Genomic DNA, 23,864 nt, shown 5'->3' with positions numbered 1-23,864 from the left:
GTCAAGTGTTTATGTGCTGTGGTTAAATGATAAATGGATTAACTATATGACATTTGGATGAGGAGTGAAATAATGAAAAGCATTGATGGGCCGCTATCATACAATATATCTGGCCTTTGTGGTCCATAAAATGACCACCAGTGACATGAGGTTTGTGTGTACTGAAAAGGAATGCGACCTAGTCAGGTTAATGGTAATGATATACTTCAGTAAGTTCACTTACAGAGAGTAGACAGTGTCCTCCTCTATCTTCATGAATCTGAGAATGGACACGGTACCCAAGCCAAACCCAAACACGGCCAAATCCACAAATCAAAAGGCCTAGATTTGGCAAGAGTTTTGAAGGTTAGCTCAATAGAATGGTTAGAGCGAACAACAGAAGTCCAGTTCAAAGAATGACTTTGATATCAGGTGACATTAATATGTCCAGTATAAAACATAAGAGACCTTTTAGAGTGACTTTACTGTGCTTCTCAGATAGCTGAGTGAGACGTATAATGTCAAACTAAAGCTGCTTTCTTCCTTTTTAAAGTCAACAAATCAAAACTGACCTTTAATTTTTGCTTTCTAAAGACTTGGATTTGGTCATATATTGAAGGATTCACTAGAGCATGGTTTCCAAAGAAATAAGTTTGTCTTTCATCAAAATGCAATAACTTGATCTGCTTCTGAAATGGCTTTCAGTTTTGGTTTTAAACCACTTATTTTTCAACCATTTCACTTTTACTACTTTGACTACTTTAAACAATTAAAGGTTGATAACATCAGATCCTGGCCCTTTTTTATTTTCAAATATCTAGATTTTCTCAGATATACATCATATTTATTTCAATAGGTTGTATATGAATATTTAATTGTTGAGAATATTGTTTCGTCATTTAAATAACATGAATTGTTTGAAGTTATTTTGTTGAGATTGCTTTGAAAGCCAATTTCTGCCACATAAGGGGAAAAGGTAAATCATAATCAAAAGTGTAAATCTAATTGATAATACAGGGAGTGCAGAATTATTAGGCAAATGAGTATTTTGACCACATCATCCTTTATGCATGTTGTCTTACTCCAAGCTGTATAGGCTCGAAAGCCTACTACCAATCAAGCATATTAGGTGATGTGCATCTCAGTAATGAGAAGGGGTGTGGTCTAATGACATCAACACCCTATATCAGGTGTGCATAATTATTAGGCAACTTCCTTTACTTTGGCAAAATGGGTCAAAAGAAGGACTTGACAGGCTCAGAAAAGTCAAAAATAGTGAGATATCTTGCAGAGGGATGCAGCACTCTTAAAATTGCCAAGCTTCTGAAGTGTGCTCATCGAACAATCAAGCGTTTCATTCAAAATAGTCAACATTACTGAGATGCACATCACCTAATATGCTTAATTGGTAGTAGGCTTTCGAGCCTATACAGCTTGGAGTAAGACAACATGCATAAAGAGGATGATGTGGTCAAAATACTAATAATTCTGCACTCCCTGTATACGCAAATGTAATCAACTTTAAATGACTTTTTGTCTAATGACCTCAGCATTTATGTCTTAATTTTAAGTTTTTAATCCCATAAATGAATATCTCAACGTTTACGTAATTATGATGCCAGAATTATAATTTAACAAAAGCACTTTTTCCCTTAAGTGCTGAAAATGATCTTATATAGTATCTGTTCTTAAACTCAAACTAAATGATTAAAGGCCATTAAAAGTCTGCATATGAAATAGAATTGTGTATTCTGAAGGCTTGCATAAATCTTGGACTTGTCAAGGATGTGCATTTAATCACAATTTTACTCCTGCTGCTCCACAGCCGAACTCTAATTCATTTTTGGATGAAATAGCAATACCAGGTTAGACATACTGACATTGACCCACTATACTTTTGGTCCGGCTCAGAGAACATCCTGTACAGCTTCACAACCTTCCCTCGTGTGCTAATGATGAGTAACACCTCTCTGGAACTCTAGATTCTGAAGAAACAGGTTTCACAGTTGACTGACGCGAGACTGCAGGGGTCACTGGGCCAATAACATGTCTTAAAAAAAGGCTGAATCTATGTTGTTCTGAATTCATTCTATCATAGAGTACAGTATTTCTCTCTCTCTCTGGTTCAGCTTGACAAACAGACTCTCTGTTCTGTCCATTGTCAACAATGAGAGCACACCTGCACCTTAGACAAACAGAAGCTGGTGTCTGCATGGATGCTCTCTGCATAACCTAGAGCTGAGTCACTCTATCAACAAGCCATCAGACTGTAACAGATGGAAACTGAGTGAGAGGAAGTTCTGGAAATCTGAACAAATGCTCATTCATTATAGATAATGTGATATAACAACACATTAAAAGAAGAGTTACACGTAGAGATGATAAAATGCCATGGAAACTTGAGAGAGACTTTGAAAAGACAGATTTTAAGTGATTTTTAAGTGTAATAAATTCATTTTAAATATCAGAATGAAAATGGAATCAGTTATTTTAATGTATTAATCTAATATGGAGATAATATAGCCTGCAAATTAATAAAAAAAAAGCAAAGTGTGTGTTAAGTGAAGACACTTGTCAAATTTGAGATTTTTATCCCCCCCCAAAAAATTTCTGAATTGTAAAGCGACAAAATGAGATGTCCAAAATTCTTTCTGTAAAACTTTTTTGACTGTAATATGTCAAGAACAGTAAATAAGAAATTTGAAACTGGCTTCGTCCAGTGATTAGATTTTTGTTCTAGAAATGTATGCACATTAGCACACATTTCATTAAAGAATCCCTCATTTAACATGTTTTTTTCCTTGCAATTGTAATTAATTAACTAGGTAAGTAAGGTTATAAATATTAGGGTTTTTCTACCCCGTTCACCTGCAGTGTCTCTCCTTAAAAAGGTTGTTTTGAATTTAGTACAGCGACAACTAATTAAAATAAAACACAACTATATGAATCTGAAATGGAACATCTTTACAATATCCTTATTAATATTTTTCTTAAATATGTGTGCAGAAGGATGCGTGTCCGGTCATCTCTATTACTCTGCTTAATCCTGTTGCCTTCCATATTTTTCCATTCTTTAACTATTTTATTTTGCACCCTTTTTTAATGTCTCTTTGAAAAAATATCGATTTTTGTTAATTGACATGGTCACCTCCCAAAATTAATATGTTCTTGGTTATCTCGATGACAAAATTTAGTCCCTTAGTCCTCAAATACCAAAGCATGACATAAATTCATAAAACAATAAAATACAATTCCTGATGTGACACAAAACAATTTCTCCTCATTAGGCATCTTCATTGCATGAATATTTAAGAGGTCTAGATTAAAATTTAAAAAAAAGTGGAAAACAAAATGTCTTTTATATTGTATTTCTAATCAAATGACCATAACCTTTGTGAGATTTAGAGACTTCAAAACATACAAAGATATACAAAAAATGTAATAAAATGTATTAGCATGCGTTAAATCTTTGCAAATTGATTGATTGCTGTGACACTAGTGCTATTGGGCTGGTTTGATTTACCGTTTATTATCCACATAATAAGCAGCTTGCATCCAGGACGGTTTTCTCAGGGGGCTGTGGTATACATAACACTGACATGACCCCACATAACTCTTCTTCACTTATACACCATAAACACTCTTACACACACACACACAATGCAGTTCAGCATGCTTAGTGCGGAAAGTCCATTCAAACATGCAAATGAATAAACCTGTTTTTCTATCTCTACAGGCAGAGTTTCAAAGGACACCAGGGAAATCTGCCACATTTGATGCAGAAAAATATATGAATCACTTACCCCCATGTCGTTTTAAACCTGTAAAAGCTTAGTTTGTCTTTAGAACACAATTTAAGATATTTCAGATAAAAACCGTAAGGCTTGTGACTGTCCCTTTGACTGCCAAGTAAATTACACCGTCAGGGTACAGTAAAGTATGAAAGACATCGTCAGAATACTGTGACATCTGTGGTTCAACCGTAACGTTATGAAGCTATAAGAATACTTTTGTTTGCAAAGGAAATAAAAATAATGACTTCAACAAATCTTAAATGTATGAAAGACATCGGCAGAAACCTTGATAGTTGCGATGAAAGCTTTACATTAAATGTTTTATATGTTTACTTTCAGAAACATTTGCTGCAATTCTTCCATTTGGGGCAATATTGTGGCTCCGGAGTGGTGATGTCATTTCCTGTGGCTTGTAGATGATGTTAAAGAGTGTTCCTCTCGCTTGGCTTGGCTCCCTTGTTGTAAAAAACAATCAAAGCAGCTGAGTTTGCCGACAGCCACGACAGATCTCCTAGAGGTTAATTCTCACTAATATCCCGTCTTTGCCTTGATCTTGCTCTCTATGCATGAGCAGACCCTCATTCCTCTCACGATTAGGCCGAGTTCCCTGCCGAGGCACAATGCTTTCAGCCAAGCATAGACAAAAAATATGCGATCAACATCCGCATTGTACATAATGAATTTCTGACCATTCCAGTTCCACTTTCTTGCATTTTAACTGCAAACTGGTTTATTTGTGAACTTTGCGGTGTGTTGTGAAAAACCCACACGTAGATCCCAACTTCGATTGAGTTACGGATGTGTACTGATTAGATAATACTAATTCAATAACCTAATTCTCTCACCTAATCGCATTTCCATCACTCCAAAGAGGAAAGTTCACAGACATACCACATTTAATTAACAAACGTAACATGAAGGCTCTCTGTGGGAGTTGGATGCGCTCATCATGTACTGTCTGCTTTTGTGGAGTCGATATGAAGATGTGACAGCAACCGGGCCCTGTGCTGCCCCAGGCTCTGTAGACTGGAGCAAGGCCAAATGTTCACATTCCTCTCACTGTTTCCCTGCTGTACAAGCTTCAGAAACAGGCCGGGCACTGATTTGAGATCAGTTTGATGCGGTACAACATGGCATAGCAGCCAAAAGAGCAGTATACTGTACAGAGAGAGAGAGAGAGAGAGAGAGAAAGAGAGAGCTTTCACACACCCTTCACTCAAACAACATTTCCCCACCTCTCTTTTTCTCAACCTCTGCTACTTTTGTGTGCTAGAACAAGGGCAGAGACGCTCCAGACGGGTTTTACAGACACATAAGGGGTGGACATTCAATTCCTCCGCTCTGATTGCCACAGAATAGCTCTTTCTTTCAGCCAAAGCGGTGTCTTTTTTTTTTCCTCCGGGCAAACAGAAGAGCTGTTTGGTCACAGGAATTCCAGGTCACAAGGATTCCTCCGGCAAGCATGACTTCACCTGTGACAGATTCATTTCCTCTCCAGGAATGAGACCTGTGGCACTGACTTCAAGAGACACAGAAGACAGTAACAAGTACTTGTGTCATTTTAAAGTTCATTTTGGATATGATGTGGTTGTTGTCAGTGGACCGGAGCGCCCTTCTGGTAGTGGCTGCTGTTTTTTTTGGGATGTACCAGTTTGCTGAAGGGGGATGCTCAGGAAGGTGCTGTCAAGGCACAGATTTCACCTGTGTCACTACTGACTGGAGGATGGACCGTGTTTATGGGACATGTTATTGTGATGAGAGGTGTTTAAAGACTAAAGACTGCTGCTTTGACTATCCAACAGAATGTCCAGGTATGTGGTACAGTAATATATTGACGGATGACTGTGCATTTTTTCCTAGTACATATTTACCAGCACATATTTTAAACAGTATATAAAATGACAGAATTTATAAATCAGTTATTGTGGTTCATTATAGTGCAAAAATCCATTAGAATACTTTAAATAGCATTGTGGTGGTAATGTAGTCTTTAAGTGAAAGAAAGAATCAAATTGAATCTGCTGAAAGAGCACTCATCCATGATGTGGATTTGTAGAAATTTAGCGTTACAACTTATTGAATCCTTTCAAGTGAGTCCAAACAGTTAATAAAACATCACAATAAGCCACAAGTTCTCCAAACAACCCTGTGAAGTGTTTCTAAAAGTCATCTACTCATAATATTAGTTTCTTCAGTGAAAAAACTGGCTCGCCACTTTTCACTGGAGGAAGCATTATTATAGACTATGGCCAGAACTGACAAAGTTAAAATGCCTCAACTATAGATGCGTTCAGAATATTCAAAAATATGATTAAATGGCATGTGGAGCAATTTATATTACTTAAAGGATTCTATTTATTTAATACAAAAGCAGTCAACAGAGAATTCATACTGTAGCAATGCATGAGCTGTCAAATACAAAAATATTAAGCAAAACAGAATTCAGTTCTGTAATGTATACTGTATGGATCTGCCAGGGCAGTGTCTATTTTTACACTGAGCTGTCATATCTACACTGACTCATTGTTAACATAGTGCCATTCAAAAACTGGTGTAGGCCTACACATTTTTTTTAACACTGATAATTCAAAGAAGCTGTGTCACAACTTGACACAAACATTACATTAATATTTATATCCTTGTGTTTTTTTATTGATTTATTTTGCTCAAAATACCTAATTAAATATTATAGAGCCTGACAACACTACAAAAATGTTCTAAATGTTACATTAAACGGGTTGTGTTATATATGTTCAACTTATCTTATTGTATATCTTGAGGATCCCGTGGATGTTTGTTAAGTCCCTCACTTGTTTGAACTGCTGGATACTGTAGATCTGTCAGAAACGTGCTGATCTTGTTCCTGTTTCACCTGTGGGTTGTTTTTAGCTCAGCCGTGTGTCGTGAGTGAGTGGAGTCACTGGAGTGGGTGCGCTCAGCCCTGTCAGCCCTCATTCCGGGTCCGGAGACGTAGCGTTGAGAGACTGCCCCAAAACAGCGGACAGGCCTGTCCAAGGCTGGAGGAAAAGGCGGGATGCATGGAGTATCAGGACCATCAGGGACAGTTTTGTGCTTCTGCGCAAGGTATAAATCTGAGTAAACATAGGCTATATATTAGGCCCAAATACACGACAGATGTTCTACATCACTGAACAACTTTGGTAAGACTACATCTATTAACAAACACTTGTGTTCAAAATAACAGCAGTCCAAAAATCACTAACCAGATCAGTCACTGTTTTTGGTAGAAATTATATTTCTACGTAGCAAATATTTTACCAGTAGGTGTAGTACAGCAATAGAAAACCAACAGACTTAACAGTAATTACATGTATGCGGCTAATTCTGTGTAATTAAATCATTAATTGAAAAGGGCATGTTCAAAATAATAGCAGTGTGGAATTCAACTAGAGATTAATCAATCTCAATTAATTTTGTTCTTATTTAAGGATGGAGGCAGCAAATGCTGTGCTGTGAATTTTTCCCTGAAAATCTAAGTAAAAAGGGTCGTTCCAGATATTGCTCAGACGAAGAGTGTACTTTAATTTAAAAAAATTGATTCAAGAGGGAAAAACATATAAAGTGCAAAAAAAACATAAAATGCTAAAATGATATCAAATGCTTTAAAATGCCAATCAAAACCAGAAAGACGTTAAAGAAAATGGACCATTTGAATGGATCAAAGAATAGCCAAAATAGCAAAAACTGAGCAAATGATCAGCTGCATTGAGATCAAAGAAAGTCAGATGTTACCCGTGAGTGCTGTAAGATTTACAAGACTCATATTTGAAGCCAAGCTATCAGCAAGAAACCCCCTTTGTTGAAAAATAGACACGTGCTTAAGAGGTTACAATTTGCCAAAGAACACATTGACTTGCCTAAAGAGAAATGGCACAATATTTTGTGGACTGATGATGGCAAGATTGTTCTTTTTGGGTCTAAGACTGGGTACACACAATGATTTTCAAAATGTGAGACTACAAACAAAAATGTCAGTTTTGCTCCTATAGTCATAAGACAGGACACCACTCACAGATTTTTATCCAGAGTCCTGACTGCGAACACGGGAAATCTCAGAAAATCTCTTGAGATTTGAGAATGTTTTCCAAGACACGTTGCATAAACACACTGTTGCCACAAAGTGAAAAGCTGATCCTGAATCTCTGCTGTCTAAATCCTTTTGTGCTGCACTGTGAATGTGTTTGTTATTATGCTTTGGTCTTCTGTCAGCTCGCTTTCTGATTGGATATGGTTTCGCTTCACACCATAATCTCCATATCTTACACGCATTTGTTCTCTGGGCTTCCCCCACACATTTTGGGGTCAAATATTTATGATTCGCTATCGGTGGCACAACCGATGTTCTTCTAAGCAGATTCAGTCACTATTAACACACATTACACCACAGGAAAATCTGATAGGAATCTTTAGAACAACCAATATGATCTGGACATTACCTAGGATTGTTGGAAGGGGGGAAATCGGCTCAAAATCAGACCGATTACTTTGTGGTGTGTTCCCAGCCTAAGGGTCGCAGACTGTTTGAGAACACTTAATGGAAAACCACAGTACACTGTGAAGATGATGAAGATGCAGCAAGCATCATGATATGGGGATGTTTCTCATGCTATGGTAATGGTAATTTGTCAGATTCTGGGTATCATGGATCACTTGTAGTACTTAAAGAGGTCACGCTGCCTTATGCCGAAGAAGAAATGCCCTTGAAAGACAACGACCCCAAATACATCAGTAAGTGAGCAGCATCTTAGTTCCAGTCCAACAAGATTAACATTTCGGAGTGGCCAGCCCAATCTCCAGACCTTAATCCAATTGAAAACTTGTGAAGTGACATTAAAAATGCTGTTTCTTAAGCAAAACCAAGAAATGCAGAGGAATTATGGTCTGTAGTGTAATCATCCTGGGCTGGAATACCTGTTCACAGGTGCCAGAAGATGGTTCTCCATGCAGCACAAGATGTGAAGCAGTTCACAGAATCCATGGCTATACAACTAAACAATCTTCAAGCTTTTTTCGCTTTATACACTATGATTCATAATTCTCGTCTTTGTATAATGTTTTATGAACCGTGCTTAAAAAGTTACGTTAAACAAAAATATACTTAAAATTGTGTGTCATGTATTTATTACACATATTTGTAATGAAATCACAATTTAAAGTGTAAACTGTAAAGTTACATTAAAATGCAACTTTAAAAAGCCCTAGAATTTTTAAAAGGCTGAGCTATTTTAACTGAAAGAAACTTGCACTAACTGATTTTTCTTTTTGTTAGATTTTTTTTAATTTGTAAAAAATATACTTTGTAAGATAAGTGCTATTAAAAAGTCATGCCTTCTTGCTTACACTGGCAGAGCCGAATAGCTATCATAGAAAACTGTGCTTGCAATAAAATACTTACACTAATTATATATATATATATATTTTAATGCTCTAAAGTTGATCACTTAGCTGTTTATTGGTGCAACGGTGACTGTGTTGGATTAATTCCAGGAGCAGCATTTATAACAACAATGGAGTACAGCAAAGGCAGAACACATGATTTGTATGGGGCCCCAATGGATGCTGGGTACGTATCACCGTAGATTAAACAAGCACAAAGACACTGTTCATGATGTGAATTTGGGATGAGAAGCCCGTTTACTCATTTCGACAAATAGCTCATTACTTTAAGCCACTGCCACAATATTTAACTTCATGTAATTGCAATGTTATATCTCATAAATGTGTCTTGACTTTATATTTTATATTTGTGAATCAGAACAGTGCTGTAATCTCACAATATGACTAATTTAGCAAAATTTTAAGTCATTGATGATGGTCTTTGCTCCAGTTTCTGTATGGAGTTCAAGATGGAGTCTCTGACAGCGCAGTGCATGGTGGAGAATAGACCCTACACTCGCTGGATGCAGTACTTGAGGGAGGGCTATACTGTCTGTGTGGCCTGCCAACCTCCGGCAATGAACAACCACAGTCAGAGCTGCCAAGGAGACGGTAACCTAGCTGGGAGGTAGTGTACCCATAATGCAGCAGTGTTATTTTTTTTTTTTAAAGAACCTGATTTCGATGCAGCAACAATACCACATCTTTCAGTTCATACTGAAACTAAATTTTGCACCCGCCTTCTTATGGTCGACTGTCTCGGCAGGGATGATCTTCTTCACTGGCAGGCGGTGGGAAGCCCTCGATGCAGAGGAACATGGAAAAAAGTACAGAGACTACAGCACTGCTCCTGCCCACAAGTGCACAGCTTCCTTTTCATTTAAACACACACAGGATGCTTCATCTTCCTTGTTAAAATCCACAAATTAACAGCATGTCATATAATTCAGAAACAAAACACCACACACGTTTACATACATTTATTAAAAGCTGTTTAGTTTTTACAGTTGTATTGTTTCAAACTTTTTTCCCTGTGAAAATCTCTTGGAATTTAAAGAAGAAGAAGAAAAAAAAAAGCTCTCATTTACCTCACTTGCATCCTCTACTGGACAAATTTGGGTCTTGCGATTCAAACGAGCAACAACGGAAAGCTTCGAAAGCGATTTTTCAAGCAGCCATATTTCTGCTAAGCAGTTATACTTGTGAAATTACACGCATAAAAAAATTATTCACAGAACAAAATGTGACTGAAAATAGCTTAAATACTGAAAAAGTAAATTCTAAAGCACTAAAAATCAGAAGCCGCCAACAGCTCAATAGCCTTCCATTTTCTTCAGGGTCCTCCATCTGTCCTTAAGATTGACACCAGTGCGGTTTTCAAAGTCAAATTCATTCAGAATCATTGTCCATCTACCCTCCCCAAACTTCTTCACGCCTGCTTTCAGCTTCTTGTCTTCTTCTGCGTTCCATCTCTGAAAGGAACAAACATTAAGGCTGTTATTATGCGTATAAATGCTCGTAATATAAAACACACACAACAACACACAAACGGTGAAGACTTTCACGTTCAGAGTAACTCACCCTCCTGGGCTGGCTCGTCATAGTAACATTGCTTCGTAAATCTGAACAGACACTACTTCTTCTAGAAATTTCTGTGTGGATGAAACAGCATCGATTAAAATTTATACATTTATATTAGGAACTTCATGTTAATAGTTGTTCTAAACTCACGATTTTATTATACAATTTTATCATTTTAAAGTTTATACTAAACATTTATAAAAATGTGCGGTTATAACAATTGAGAAGATCCACAGCATGTGAAGTTCTATGTATTTTTCTCATGGAAAAACACAAACGAGCAAATATTTACTTGACTATCCTTAACCACCTGCAAAAGACAACAAACCGATTCAGTAAAATAAAAACGTACTGAAAATGGAGGTTCTTCTGTGTGTGGTTTGCTTTTTTTTTGCAGTTTCTGGTTTCCATACGTCACGGATTTGCTTTGAAAAAAGTTTCTTTTTGGGTCTGTAAGAAAGAATGATCTGCATTTAAAATTAATTTATTAAATTGACGCAGACAACTGACAACTTTAGTCGACAAAAGACAACTAAATCAAATCATATGAGAGACAAGGCCAGCTTCACTTGAGAATTATTAATCACTGATGATTAAATGTCAGATGATAGTCATTATGGTGACTGTTAATGTTCATATATTGGAAGTATGTCACTGTTAAAAGGACTTTCAAGGCCCTCACCTGATATTTAGCACCAGTGGATCCACCTGTTCCTCATTTCTGTATGGAAACACCAAATAAATACTTTGAATAAAATATTTTAAATATAGTTTATTTTATTCAATTAATACAATTAAAAAAAGTCTCTACAATTAAAGATTTTATTTTAGAAATAGAAAATGTATTTCATTTTTAAATGACCATAACCAAATAAATCAAATGAAAAGAGATGGCTTTACTCTTCTGGTTTGTTTGACTCTGTGCTGGATGGAGTCATTTCACTTTCCTCCTGTTCAGATGAGGTTTTCTCTGATCTCCCATAACGGGCTTGGACCACTTTTAATGCTGCCTAAAACAAACATGCACAAAAAAACAAAACAAAAAAGGTGAGGCACTTCATTGCATTCATTGTAATATGCAGCAAAATCTTGTCTTTGCCTTAAAGGAATAGCGCACCCAAAAAATTTATTTTATCATCATTTACTCACCCTCAAGCAGTTCCAAACCTGTTGAATAAAAATTTGTTACTATAATGTATAGGGTCACCACTGATTTTCATAATAGAAAAATCAACGGTGACCCAAAATTACTTGAGAATGAGCGAATGATGACAGAATTTTCTTTTTTGGGTGAAATATTCCTTTAAGGACTATTCATTTTTTTGGTAAGCAATCCTCGTACTTCAAATAAGAAAACGGAGGAGCGTTCTTGGCTGAAGGCAATGAGGAATGTGTCAATGTTCTCCAACAGCTGCTCTAAAGTGAAGTTCATCAGGAGCTGGTCGTATGCATCCTTCTTACTCACAATGGTGGCCAGCTTGCCTTGTAGCTTCTGTTAGGAATAAATGGTGTTAATTTGCTACATTGTATGAAAACGCGTGTTAAACTGTAACAGGTAAAAAAAAACAACAACAACACACCGCTGGTAACTCAGTCTCTTTTTCCAACCACTGCAGGGTTTTATTTGCCGTCTTTGAATGTCCTTTCCTCACACACACAGCGACCGACTTGCACACAAAATGAAAATAGAATAGTCAGGACTGAATTCCATTTAAACTCCACAATAAGAAGCACCCGTCACTCTCAATCATAAATACCTGAACAATCAGCAGAGTCTTGATCTTAGCATGCAAGTCTGACTCAGACACGTCCTTTAACGTCTCCCAAATCGGTAACGCTGACATCAAGGGTGTGATCTGAGAAACGTGATCATAATGGACTTCTGAAAAACACAACAGCACACAGATTCGGACGTTGACAGAACGGTCACTTACTCTTCTGCTTACATTTGTCTTTGCATCTTAAGATAATGAATCCAATTCTGTGATAACGGAGTGTTGACATTACCCAAATTTTCCCCGTCCATCACTCTGGCAAGGAAGCAGCAGATCGTTCTCTGCGTAGAGTGATCTGACCCGTGCGAACTCGACTCGAGATCATCCACTATACCTGAGGAACAAACAACAAGTGAGAACACAGTACAGACTTCTCCAGACAGACAAATAAAAGCTTCTAGCATTCACTATTGCAACAACAAGTTGTTACGAGACTCAGAACGCATTACTTTCAAATAGTTTTAAAGTTTTACGAAACTCCAGCACGGATCTGTCTCTGAAGAGCCGACACAGGGACGCGAAGTAATAATCGATTATCCATGACTGGACAACACCTTCGACTTCAGATAAATTAATTTTATCAGTCGTGCTGGATATAATATCACTCGACGATGCCATTTTCCTGTTTATACCGGAGGCATATGTTCCCGCCCAGGCAAGACTTCTTCTGTGAGGTTTAAATGCCTCTTGCATCCAAAGATCGCCATCTTCTGGATCATATTTTAACGACACCACTCCACTTTATTTCCTCCAGCTTGTTTCAAGCGATTCATTAAATCTGTTAGACTAATTAAGAAAGGACAAACACTTCCCCTGCATTATCTAAAATCACCATCCCGTCCCTTTTCTTAATTCTTCCATCATATTTCACTCAAATCGTACATGTAATAATTTATTAAACACATAGCATTCAGTCATAATTTCTTTGTTATACAAAAATAGTTATAAACACGTTTATAGCACAAACCTTTTATATAAAGCAGTTATTGAGAATGCATTTAATGTTGCAAAGGACATGTAAGAAAGCATTAAGAGACTGACATCCTCAGTCACTAACATTGCTGGGGGTTTTTTGTTTTGTTTTTTAAACAAAATTACTGATACTATGCCACTCTCCTGTGTTCCACAAAATAAAGACATGTATGAGAAAAAGACATCCAATCTACAAAGGCACAATTATACCGGATTAATGCAGGGCTATATTTAATTGTTTTTAAAATATTCTGTAATAGTAAATTGAATTATTACTTGTGCATCACGTCTTACTGTCAAGTGCAACGTGGTTATGAAGTTTCACTGTATCCCTTTACAGTTCCTCTCAAAAATAATGTTTTTAAATGCATTTTGTTCATAGAAAGGCATTATACATTATACTGTAATTTGAGACGGGGGCGTGGACGGATACATATCCAACCACTCATCATTTTATTCAATGTACTGTTTAAAAACACGCTTCCTTTCTGGTCTCCAGGAGAAAAAAAAAGTTGAATCTGCAACATAGCACTGGTTTGAGGGGAAGAAGCTTTTCCTGCTGTGGTCCTGTGCGGCTCGCAAAATCACAACACAATGTCAATGTCCCACTCTTGTCTAAACATTTTGAAATGGAAATTATATTCTTTTCTACAAATTCTTTATTAAATAGTGTCCTGTTTTTATATAGAATATATAGATTATTCCACATGATGCATTTGTGAGGTGAAAAGTTATGCTTAAAAGGCCTTACTTGTGAAAATATCTTAACCAATTTGTCAACTTATTACAAAGAAAAATTACAACCTAGCAAAAACTTTAAGCCACAGAACGGGTAAATAAGTTTGGAATGAAAAACCAGGGAGCATTTCCTGGTAGCATACATTGTTTGACCCGGTTCATTTTAAACAATTGATGGTGAAATCAATAGCATTAAAGACTCCTTCAGCATGGTCTCTAAACATTGTTTTTATACAGTATGCTTTTTATATATTCGGTTTTGTTTGTTAAAATTAAATTTAACAATAAAGTTACATCCTTCCTTGTAAAGACTGAGAATGTTTTAACTTTACTTTCTACTATCTTTTTTACAGTCTATGTGCAGTGAAATTCACCAAAAGAAGAGTTCATTTAACTAAAAAAATTCTAATTCAATTCAAATATTTGTGACGTGAACTCAAAAGCTAAGCTTAGACAGAACTCAATCTAAATAAGTAACTGATTGTTTCCGTACAGTCTATGATTATTACATCTAAATGACTGATCACAAAATATTTAAAATAAATAGAAACTCAATTCATGATTCTAACATTGTTTTTCGAGAAGCACGTTTGTATGACAGGAAAACAGATTATGAATGTCTTCAATAACTAATTATATAGTCTAACTAAACGGTAATATAATTATTTTCGTAACCATTTAATTAAGTAGACGATAATAAAATAACTCTATTTAGTACTAAGCGTAGAATAATCTTTATTAATTTAACTCCAAACTATTATCCGTTTTGTTGTTGTTGTTGTTGTTGTTTTAAAAAACCCTCACGCAACCGTCAAGTCCGCGGCTTGATCACTCGCTCCAGATCACAGCTGGACAGCTCGCGACTCGATCACGGAAAATGACATGTAAGCATTCAAACTTCTTTTTTTCCTATTTAAAAACGCTTTTGAAGGTTTTGTTTTATTGTCAACTTTATCTGAACGTTAACCAGCTCAGTTACCATGATGCGTGCACGGTTCGCAAGCAAAGCAAGCAAGCAGCTGATGCGCCATTATATCAACGGCAAGTGTTAAAATTAAGTGTTATACTCAACAGTTTATCAGTGACAAATTAAACAATGTTTTAGTCCCGCAAACTCTATTTTTAAACTGGGGAGACGGCTGACAGACCTTCTTCATCGTCTCTAACCGTTACTCGCGCCAAAACTCTGAAGAGAGGTAAAGCAAACACACATTCTCTGTATAACAATACGTTTAACTTTTTGTTAATCGTTATTTATTGTCCTCTTTGTCAACGTAATCTAGAACATCCGTGTGATGTTGTTCAAGTTTACTAAATCCGCCGAACGGTGAACAAGTGCCTAAGTATCGTTCATAATGCCTGTTTTGGTAACATTGGTTAACATTTGACGCTATTATTTGCTCTTCACATTGTCTACTTTTAAATCATACTAACAAATTGTTGTCATGCTTTTGAAATCAAAGGAAGTGCAAAGGCAGCGAGGGTGGTGGTGCGTCATCGACGGCAAGACGGCTGCGATACTAACATGAGCCTAAAGTGAAATAAGTACAATTCACATTGAACAAATTTATTGGCTTTAGTGTTGTATTAGATATAATTTGTCAAGTTACAAACATTTATAAATAAAGTTCTTCAGTTTTTGCACTATTACTATTTTTAATGTTTTTGAATAAAGTGTCCTATGCTCATCAAGCCAGCATTTAATTTACCAAAAATACTAATATTCTGAAATATTACGATTCAGAACAATGGTTTTCTATTTTAAAAAGTAATTTATTTGTGTAATCAAATTTGAATTTGCAGCCTCATTACTCCAGTCTTTAATGTCACATTATTCTTTAGAAATTATTCTAACAGGATGATATTTTTATCAGTGTTGTAAACAGTTATATATAAATTATTTAACTGTTATTATATTTTGTACAACTTGTGATAAATTGAAAAAAAAAAAAAAAAAAAAAAATGTAAAGACTAAAATAACACCATATATCTTTAATAGAAATATTTTGCAACAACATGCGCTGCTGTTCACAAGTTTGAGGTCAGTATTTTTATTTATTTATTTATTTTATTTTTTACAGTTCTGCTGCTGAGAGTGCTCTATGTTCTTGCTTCTACTGCCATATCCTCCATAACAGCTCCTCAAGAGAAGGAGATCTGCCACTCTTGACTTGAATCTGGGATCCAAGGTTGTGCCCTCCTCCATGAACTGTTTGATTGTTTCCATCCTTCAAGACAGAACAGCACGAGTCCCTGAATATTCCTAATGAAACCAGGTGAGAATTCCACATGATTACGCTATACACCTTGTATCTTTTATGGTCTTTGTGAAGGAGTTCTCCTCCACTTTGTCTTTATTCTACACTCGAATATATGAGCACTGACCATAGCCATGGCTTCTGATGTTCAGTCCTCTGATCTGTCCCTAGATAGACAGGAGCAAAGCGTCTTGCGATCTGGAAATTTTGCAGGTTCTTTAATTAAGGTTCTTTAGTTAGTCCATTGTGGCATCAACTCTTTGAGGAGTGGGTCATCCCATTCAGTGGCCCATTTGACACATCACCTGTAGTACTATCTTTCCTAATAGGAGAAGGGAGCCAGGAATCAAACACAGATGCAACAGTTGAGAGGATTCCTCGGCATGTTGCTGGTTTCTCTTCCAGAGCTACCTTAAATGAAACAGTGTCACTATTTACACTGCATTTAACTCCTAACACCATCTGGACTGGGAGTTCATCAGAACCTAGCTCCACATCCCCTGATAGGGATAGGAGCAATTTCACTTTGCACACAAACTTCGGGCTTCTTGTACTAGTTTGATAGCTTCGTGCACTTTTTCCACACTAATGAGCCCATCATCAATGTAGAAATTACCTTTGATGAAACTGGCTGTTACAGGAAACTCTCTTTCATTTGTACTTGCAAGAGACTTCATTCCATAATTTGCACAGCCAGGAGAGGAGCTGCATTGAAAAGATTAACTTTCAGGCGATACTCCGAGTTGGTGTTGCCATTTCCCACCAAAGGAACCGTAAGTAATCTCTGTCTTTGTGGTTAGTGTGGAACCTGTGGAACATCTTTTCTACATTGCAAATAACTCTGATTAGATATTGAGTACCCCAGTTAACCCGTTAGTGAGATCAGGTCCAGTTAACAAGTGATCATTTAATGCGGTGCTAGCAGATTTGGCAGAGCAATCGAACACAGCGCTAACTTTAATCGAACACCCCATCTTATGCACGGATGTCACTGATGCATCTTATCAAACTGCTCCTTTTACAGAGTCTACATAAGATGTTGTTTTCCTTCTGCAGCTCTCATGTATAGAAATTATTTCATTCTTGCACAATGTCATAATCATATTCTACCTCACAAACTAGAGATTATATCCTAAAAGAAAAATAATCTTAAAAATCCTAAAAAAAGTCGGCTGCCCCTCCCCTTTATTGTCATCATCACCCGTCCTTTACTCTGCACCCTTCACCAGGCTCCCTACGGGAGTGGGCGTGTCCGAGAGGAGGGGCGTGGTATTGGTATTTTTGTCGTCTTTTCTCATACACAGACTTATTGGCAAACATTTAGCATTTAGCTGCTTTCCCCACAACACCTGCAATCTACTGGGTTTGAAGCTGAAAGCACAGTGTTGACTTTATTGAACCTGTTTAAAATCCAATGAATCACTGAATTGTCTCAGTTTAACAGATTCTCAAACCAATCTTTGGCCAGTTGTTTTTCTTGGAACACCAAATAATGATTTGATTTAGATTTTTCTTTTGTTTGCTTACTTTGCATTAATAATAATTAATAAGAAACATTGTTGTATCTTGTTGTATACCTGATACAATATAATAATATTGTGGTGGGAGGAGCTAACGACAGACACAGTGGGTGTGGCATCAGGCCTCGGAGAGGCTTTTATTAATAAAAATACAAAATAATAAAGTGTCCAGGGAAAAGAGTGTCCAAAATAAACGGGGGAACTGGTGTCCTCGTCGTGCTGCAGGGGGAGTGGAAGCGGGGCAGTGTTCCAGGGGGAAGGGTCCAGGCAAGGGGCGGAGTCCGGCGGCCACACGCGCTCCCCTCTCTGGTCTGGGCCGCGAGGGGCGGCGGCTTCTTCCGAACGACAGTCAGAAGGGAGAAACAGCCCGGCATCCTGGCCCATCAGCGGTACACGTATATGCAGTCATTGCCAGGACTACGGAGTCCGACAGCTCGCTTCTCTGGCGGCGTGGCGAGCCCCTCACGCACCCTTCCTGGACCCACAAGGACACCAGGGTGCATGCACGGGGAAAGAGACAGGTCTCTCGAGGAGAGGCGTGCTCGGCATTTAACGGCGGCGGTGACGAGGCTAGATCCAATTCAGGTGTGCCTCGTCACACGCCGCCAGGCCTGTCCAATACAACGCCCCTCCTCTCACACACGCCCACTCCCGTCGGGAGCCTGGTGAAGGGCGGCGAATAAAGGACGGGGTGATGGTGACACTCAAGGGGAGAGACAGCTGGCTCGTCATAATATGCAAATGTCTCAAACAAAGTCGAAGCAATATTTTATTAAATCATCAAAATTCACAAAACTAAAAATTTATGACAGTTCAAAAACTAGGGAAACAAAACATAATAACATAAGCGTAAAGCCTAACCGTTACAAATACTTGGAAAGGTAAGATAAGGATGGTGAAACTGTGCTAAACGAATTCAAACGTTTTTAAATGAAATGGTTCTCGTTTTAAGAGCAGATGGTAATAAAAACAAAATATTAAGCAAACTGTTTTTGGTCAGTCCCAAAACACAGATCCCCTAAAACAGCGGCATAAAAGTGTTGCTGTGGATAGAATAAAAACATTGATTTAAAAAATAACATTTAGCTAACTAACCATTGTTTAGAGACATAGCCTACGCAAAAGAAATATGTATCTGTGTATGCGCTGTTTAATGCGCAACTTTTGGTGCGATAGCGTAGTTACTGTAATAACTCTGATAGCAGAAAAAACCCTGAATAGTCATTTTTTTGTGCTTGTCTTGTCTTGATGTTCTCACATCATAGACAGACAAGATAGATGCCCTAAAATAAGTATTGATTGTTTAGTTTTTAGCATTGTCATTGTGATGGCCTATGTGGTGGCCACACACATCAGTGACCAGTAATTGTTACATGCACACACATCCACAAACAATTTATATATTTAATTTCATTTGAGTTAAAAAGATTATTATTTGAGCTTATTTAGCATTAAATATCTTGATTAAAATAAGACCCACACACATTTGGATTCAATGGTTTTATTTAAACACTTTACTTGCAGCTAGTTGGGTGCACACAATCTAGTTGCTGTATTGTTTGTTAATTTTTGTTTTCCTTTGAGTTTAAGTTACCGTGTTGTGGAGGATGGTGGAGATTCTTTGTTTCTGCGCTGGCTGACTGCTTTAAAGACGGCGGGCCGCCATGTTGACAACTTTAAAGGCCACGGGCCTGTTCCACTCCTCAGATGGCTGGGAGGGAGATCCAAGATAATTTCATTTGAATTAATTAATTTTTAGATGTTTATGTCCTCCGTCCTGTATTGGGCCTGGCTTTATTGAAGATTTATGATAAGGCTTTAAGCTCGGAAATTTGTCTAGTTTATGGTGGGGTTTGTAGAGTGTTTCTTTGTTTTGTCTCCTATGTCGTTAAATGTGGACTAGTCCTTTTGTATAAATGTGGTTGTGTTGGTTAGTTTGGGAGGTCGGTTTGTTTTACACGGTTGATTTATTTGAGCTTGTTTTGTTTTGTTTTTTGTTTTGTTTGTATTGTTTAGGCCTAATAATCTAATTATTTGTTTGTTTGATTTTCCTTTGTAAGATTTTGTTTCATTAAAGAAAATATATATTTTTGAACATATGGTTTGGTGCCCTTACTGCTAAATTGCTCGGTCCCTCACAGTCATGTAGAAGGACTGTTGTTTAACTGATCAATAAAAATCAGTTCTGTTGTTGTATTTCTTTTGGGAGTGTTTGTGTACACTCACATTAACAACAAAAGTATGTGCTTTTGCAAAATAAGGAAAATAAACAGGGTGCGTGAAGATTTGTTCATCAAGATTTGACATCATTTTGTCTACTTAAACATCTTATTCAGGACCATCCAGTGTGGTTATGGCCTTATTTCAGCTACATTTTTCCCCCAAACTAACAAAGCATGCATAATGTTTTTTCTTTTTTTTATACTTTCTGCTGAATGCAAAAAAAAATTACAGGTTGGTTAATAGTATGTTATAAGTAGATGTAGTAGATAAGAAGTAGATAAGTAGATATGTATATGTATATATTATGTATATATAAATGAGGGTTGTATTGACTGTTGTTTTGCAGTGCTTGCTTTTTGGAGACACCCTAATTCTAATTTAAAAACTATTTTCCATAGTAAGGTGGTTGTGTAGAAACTTAAAAAATCTGGATATAAAAGTGAAATTTGCATAATACCATGATCTCATGTAAACTAACTGCAGCTTAATAAACCTTATTATACAATTATACAAATGAAATTATACAATGAAGAATATGCATCATTTACATTTTTTGTTTTTTATTCAACAATACTATAAACCTGTACCTACACTTCAGATTTTTTTTTTTTACTGTTTGCAATTTAGTTTTTTCCTTTTCTGCTTTAGATACATAATAACAGTTTTAATTTTTAAAACATGATACGATACGAGCAGTTTGTGTGAGGAAAAAGAACAGTATTTATTAGGGATGGGTGATTTTTTTTTTTACTGTTTGCATTTTTTTTTTTTTCTGGTTTAGAGACATAATAATTTATTTATCAAGACATGATACGATACAAGCAGTTTGTGTGAGGAAAAAGAACAGTATTTATTGGAGATGGGCGATTTTTTTTTTTTACTGTTTGCAATTTTTTTTTCTGGTTTAAAGACATAAGTTTTATTTATAGTTTTATTTATCAAGACATGATACAAGCAGTTTGTGCGAGGAAAAAGAACAGTATTAGGGATGGGTGATTTTTATTTTTTTTTTTACTGTTTGCAATTTTTTTTTTTTTCTGCTTTAGAGACATAATAATAGTTTTAATTTTTTCCAACATGATACGATACAAGCAGTTTGTGTAAGGAAATAGAATTGTATTAGGGATGGGCGATTTTTTTTTTTTTTTTTTTTTCCTGTTTGCAATTTTTTTTTTTTTCTTTCCGCTTTAGAGACATAATAATAGTTTTATTTATCAAGACATAATACGATACGAGCAGTTTGTGTGAGGAAAAAGAACAGTATTAGGGATGGATGATTTTTTTTTTTTTTTTTTTTTTTTACTGTTTGCAATTTTTTTTTTTCTGGTTCAAAGACATAATAATAGTTTTATTTATCAAGACATAATACGAGCAGTTTGTGTGAGGAAAAAGAACAGTATTAGGGATGGGGATTTTTTTTTTTTACTTTTTCAAAAAAAAAAATTCTTTTCTGCTTTAGAGACATAATAATAGTTTTATTTATCAAGACACGATACGATATGAGCAGTTTGTGTGAGGGAAAAAGAACAGTATTTATTAGGGATGGGTGATATTTTTTTTTTCCTGTTTGCAATTTTTTTTTTCCTTTCTGCTTTAGAGACATAATAATAGTTTTATTTATCAAGACATAATACGATACGAGCAGTTTGTGTGAGGAAAAAGAACAGTATTTATTAGGGATGGGCGATTTTTTTACTTTTTCAAAAAAAAAATTTTTCTTTTCTGCTTTAGAGACATAATAATAGTTTTATTTATCAAGACACGATACGATATGAACAGTTTGTGTGAGGAAAAAGAACAGTATTTATTAGGGATGGGCGATTTTTTTTTTTTTTTACTGTTTGCAATTTATTTTAGGTTTTTATGCCTTTTATTTTTTTTTTTACTGAGCACATAGGCCCCTCATTAAGATTTTCATTTATTACAATTTTATTTTTTGTGAACTTAAATATGTAGTTTATCCTAAATTTCTGAAATTTCTAATAGACTACAAATTCTCGTATTCTAACACCATTCTAACTAAAATTCATATCATGTCATATCATGGTCCTTTCTCTGTCTGAGATTTTTGATTTGCCTATTTTCTCTTTTCTTTTAACAGCTCGTCTTTTGTTAATTGGACGACGTACACATGGGTCACAAGAGTCACCTGACATGGTGCTGGTGGAGAAAAGGCGTAGGTCAGATGATCTATCGAAGAATTAGACAGGTGGTCTGATCTTTTTTTCTCTGACATTCCTGATTTGCCTGATTTCTCATTCTTTCTTTTAACAGCTTGACTCATGTCAGTCAGGTGACATGCATGTGGGTCAAATCTGGAACTTCCTGAGCTTCGGTCAGGAGCAGTTCTGGATTCTCCGGGAGTGACCACATCGGATGGTCCAGGCAGTTGTACATGCACAATTATCACCTCACATGCTGCTGGTGGAGATGGTGACGGTGGAGAAGAGCTCTCTGAGCTGACAGTCTCCATTGAACAGACATTTTCATATATGAAGTTTCCAGGATTGACAATATTATAGCTGAACATATGTGATGGTCCAGGCAGGTCTACATCTTCTCTGGAGATCTCCAAATGCGTCTCCTCACATACTGCTAGTGAAGAATGGGCATAGGTCAGAGGATCTATAGAAGAATCAGACAGATGGTCTAATCTTCTCCTTTTTCTCTCTGGACTTGTTGATTTGCCTGATTTCTCCTTTTTTCTTTTAACAGCTCGTCTTTTGCTAATTGGAAGACGTGCAAGTTGGTCAAATCTGGAACTGCCTAAGCTTCGGTCAGGGGCAGTTCTGGATTCACCGGGAGTGACCACATCGGATGGTCTAGGCAGTTCCATATGCACAGTTGTCACCTCACATGCTGCTGGTGGAGACGGTGACGGTGGAGAAGAGCTGCGTGAGCTGCCTGAGCTTCGGTCAGAAGCAGTTCTGGACTCTCCAGGAGTGACCATATTTGGTGTTCCAGTCAGTTCTACATCTTCACTGGAGATCCCCAAATGCGTCTCCTCACATGCTGCTGTTGGAGAAGAGGCGTGGGTCTGAGAATCATTTGAAGAGTCAGACCAGTGGTCTAATCTTCTCCTTTCTCTCTCTGAGATTTTTGATTTGCCTGATTTCTCATTTCTTTTAACAGCTCGTCTTTTGTTAATTGGATGACGTGCATATGGGTGTAGTCTGGAACTGCCTGAGCTTCTGTCAGGAGAAGTTCTGGACTCTCCTGGGATGATCATATGGGATTGTCCAGGCTGTTCTACATGCACAGTTGCCACCTCACATGGTGCTGGTGGAGACGGTGTTGGTGGAGACGAGCTGTCTGAGCTGACAGTCTCCATTGAACAATCATTTTCATATATGAAGTTTCCAGGATTGACAATATTATAGCTGACCATATGTGATGGTACAGGCAGGTCTACATCTTCTCTCAAGATCTCCATATGAGTCTCCTCACATACTGCTGGTGAAGAAAGGGCATGGGTCAGAGGATCTATAGAAGAATCAGACAGATGGTCTAATATTCTCCTTTTTCTCTCCGACGTTCTTGATTTGCCTGATTTCTCCTTCTTTCTTTTAACAGCTTGTCTTTTGCTAATTGGAAGACGTGCAAGTGGGTCAAATCTGGTACTGCCTG

The 23,864-nt window shown here is 36.9% G+C and overlaps 2 protein-coding genes across 2 annotated transcripts; one reads left to right on the top strand and one right to left on the bottom strand.

The window, feature by feature from the left end:
* Window positions 1-5,033: 5,033 nt before the first annotated feature.
* LOC122330256 (somatomedin-B and thrombospondin type-1 domain-containing protein) lies at window positions 5,034-10,176 on the top strand. The gene is made up of 5 exons (XM_043227137.1): window positions 5,034-5,584; window positions 6,663-6,857; window positions 9,282-9,357; window positions 9,622-9,798; window positions 9,937-10,176. Exons 1-5 carry the CDS (start codon window positions 5,353-5,355, stop codon window positions 10,052-10,054), a joined length of 798 nt encoding a protein of 265 aa, XP_043083072.1. The 5' UTR covers window positions 5,034-5,352; the 3' UTR covers window positions 10,055-10,176.
* On the bottom strand, window positions 10,136-13,193 carry terf1 (telomeric repeat binding factor (NIMA-interacting) 1). The gene is made up of 10 exons (XM_043227136.1): window positions 12,976-13,193; window positions 12,759-12,860; window positions 12,509-12,633; window positions 12,332-12,418; window positions 12,094-12,243; window positions 11,652-11,761; window positions 11,434-11,472; window positions 11,104-11,201; window positions 10,752-10,822; window positions 10,136-10,642 (listed from the first exon to the last, which is right to left on the bottom strand). Exons 1-10 carry the CDS (start codon window positions 13,142-13,144, stop codon window positions 10,484-10,486), a joined length of 1,110 nt encoding a protein of 369 aa, XP_043083071.1. The 5' UTR covers window positions 13,145-13,193; the 3' UTR covers window positions 10,136-10,483.
* Window positions 13,194-23,864: the final 10,671 nt, after the last annotated feature.

Source organism: Puntigrus tetrazona, chromosome 24 (genome assembly GCF_018831695.1).
Source record: "Puntigrus tetrazona isolate hp1 chromosome 24, ASM1883169v1, whole genome shotgun sequence".
Classification (NCBI taxonomy): Eukaryota; Metazoa; Chordata; class Actinopteri; order Cypriniformes; family Cyprinidae; genus Puntigrus; species Puntigrus tetrazona.
This window is presented reverse-complemented; position numbering and strand designations above follow the sequence as displayed.

What these genes read in the sequence shown, in the direction of transcription:
- terf1 (XM_043227136.1), bottom strand. Translation starts at nt 13,144, where the DNA reads ATGGCATCGTCGAGTGATATTATATCCAGCACGACTGATAAAATTAAT. An exon ending in AGACTCTGCTGATTGTTCAG is followed by an intron (nt 12,419 to 12,508) that starts GTATTTATGATT and finishes TTTGTGTGCAAG; the next exon opens with TCGGTCGCTGTGTGTGTGAG. An exon ending in CCACTGGTGCTAAATATCAG is followed by an intron (nt 11,202 to 11,433) that starts GTGAGGGCCTTG and finishes TCTTTCTTACAG; the next exon opens with ACCCAAAAAGAAACTTTTTT.
- LOC122330256 (XM_043227137.1), top strand. Translation starts at nt 5,353, where the DNA reads ATGATGTGGTTGTTGTCAGTGGACCGGAGCGCCCTTCTGGTAGTGGCT. An exon ending in CTATCCAACAGAATGTCCAG is followed by an intron (nt 5,585 to 6,662) that starts GTATGTGGTACA and finishes GGTTGTTTTTAG; the next exon opens with CTCAGCCGTGTGTCGTGAGT. An exon ending in GGGGCCCCAATGGATGCTGG is followed by an intron (nt 9,358 to 9,621) that starts GTACGTATCACC and finishes TCTTTGCTCCAG; the next exon opens with TTTCTGTATGGAGTTCAAGA.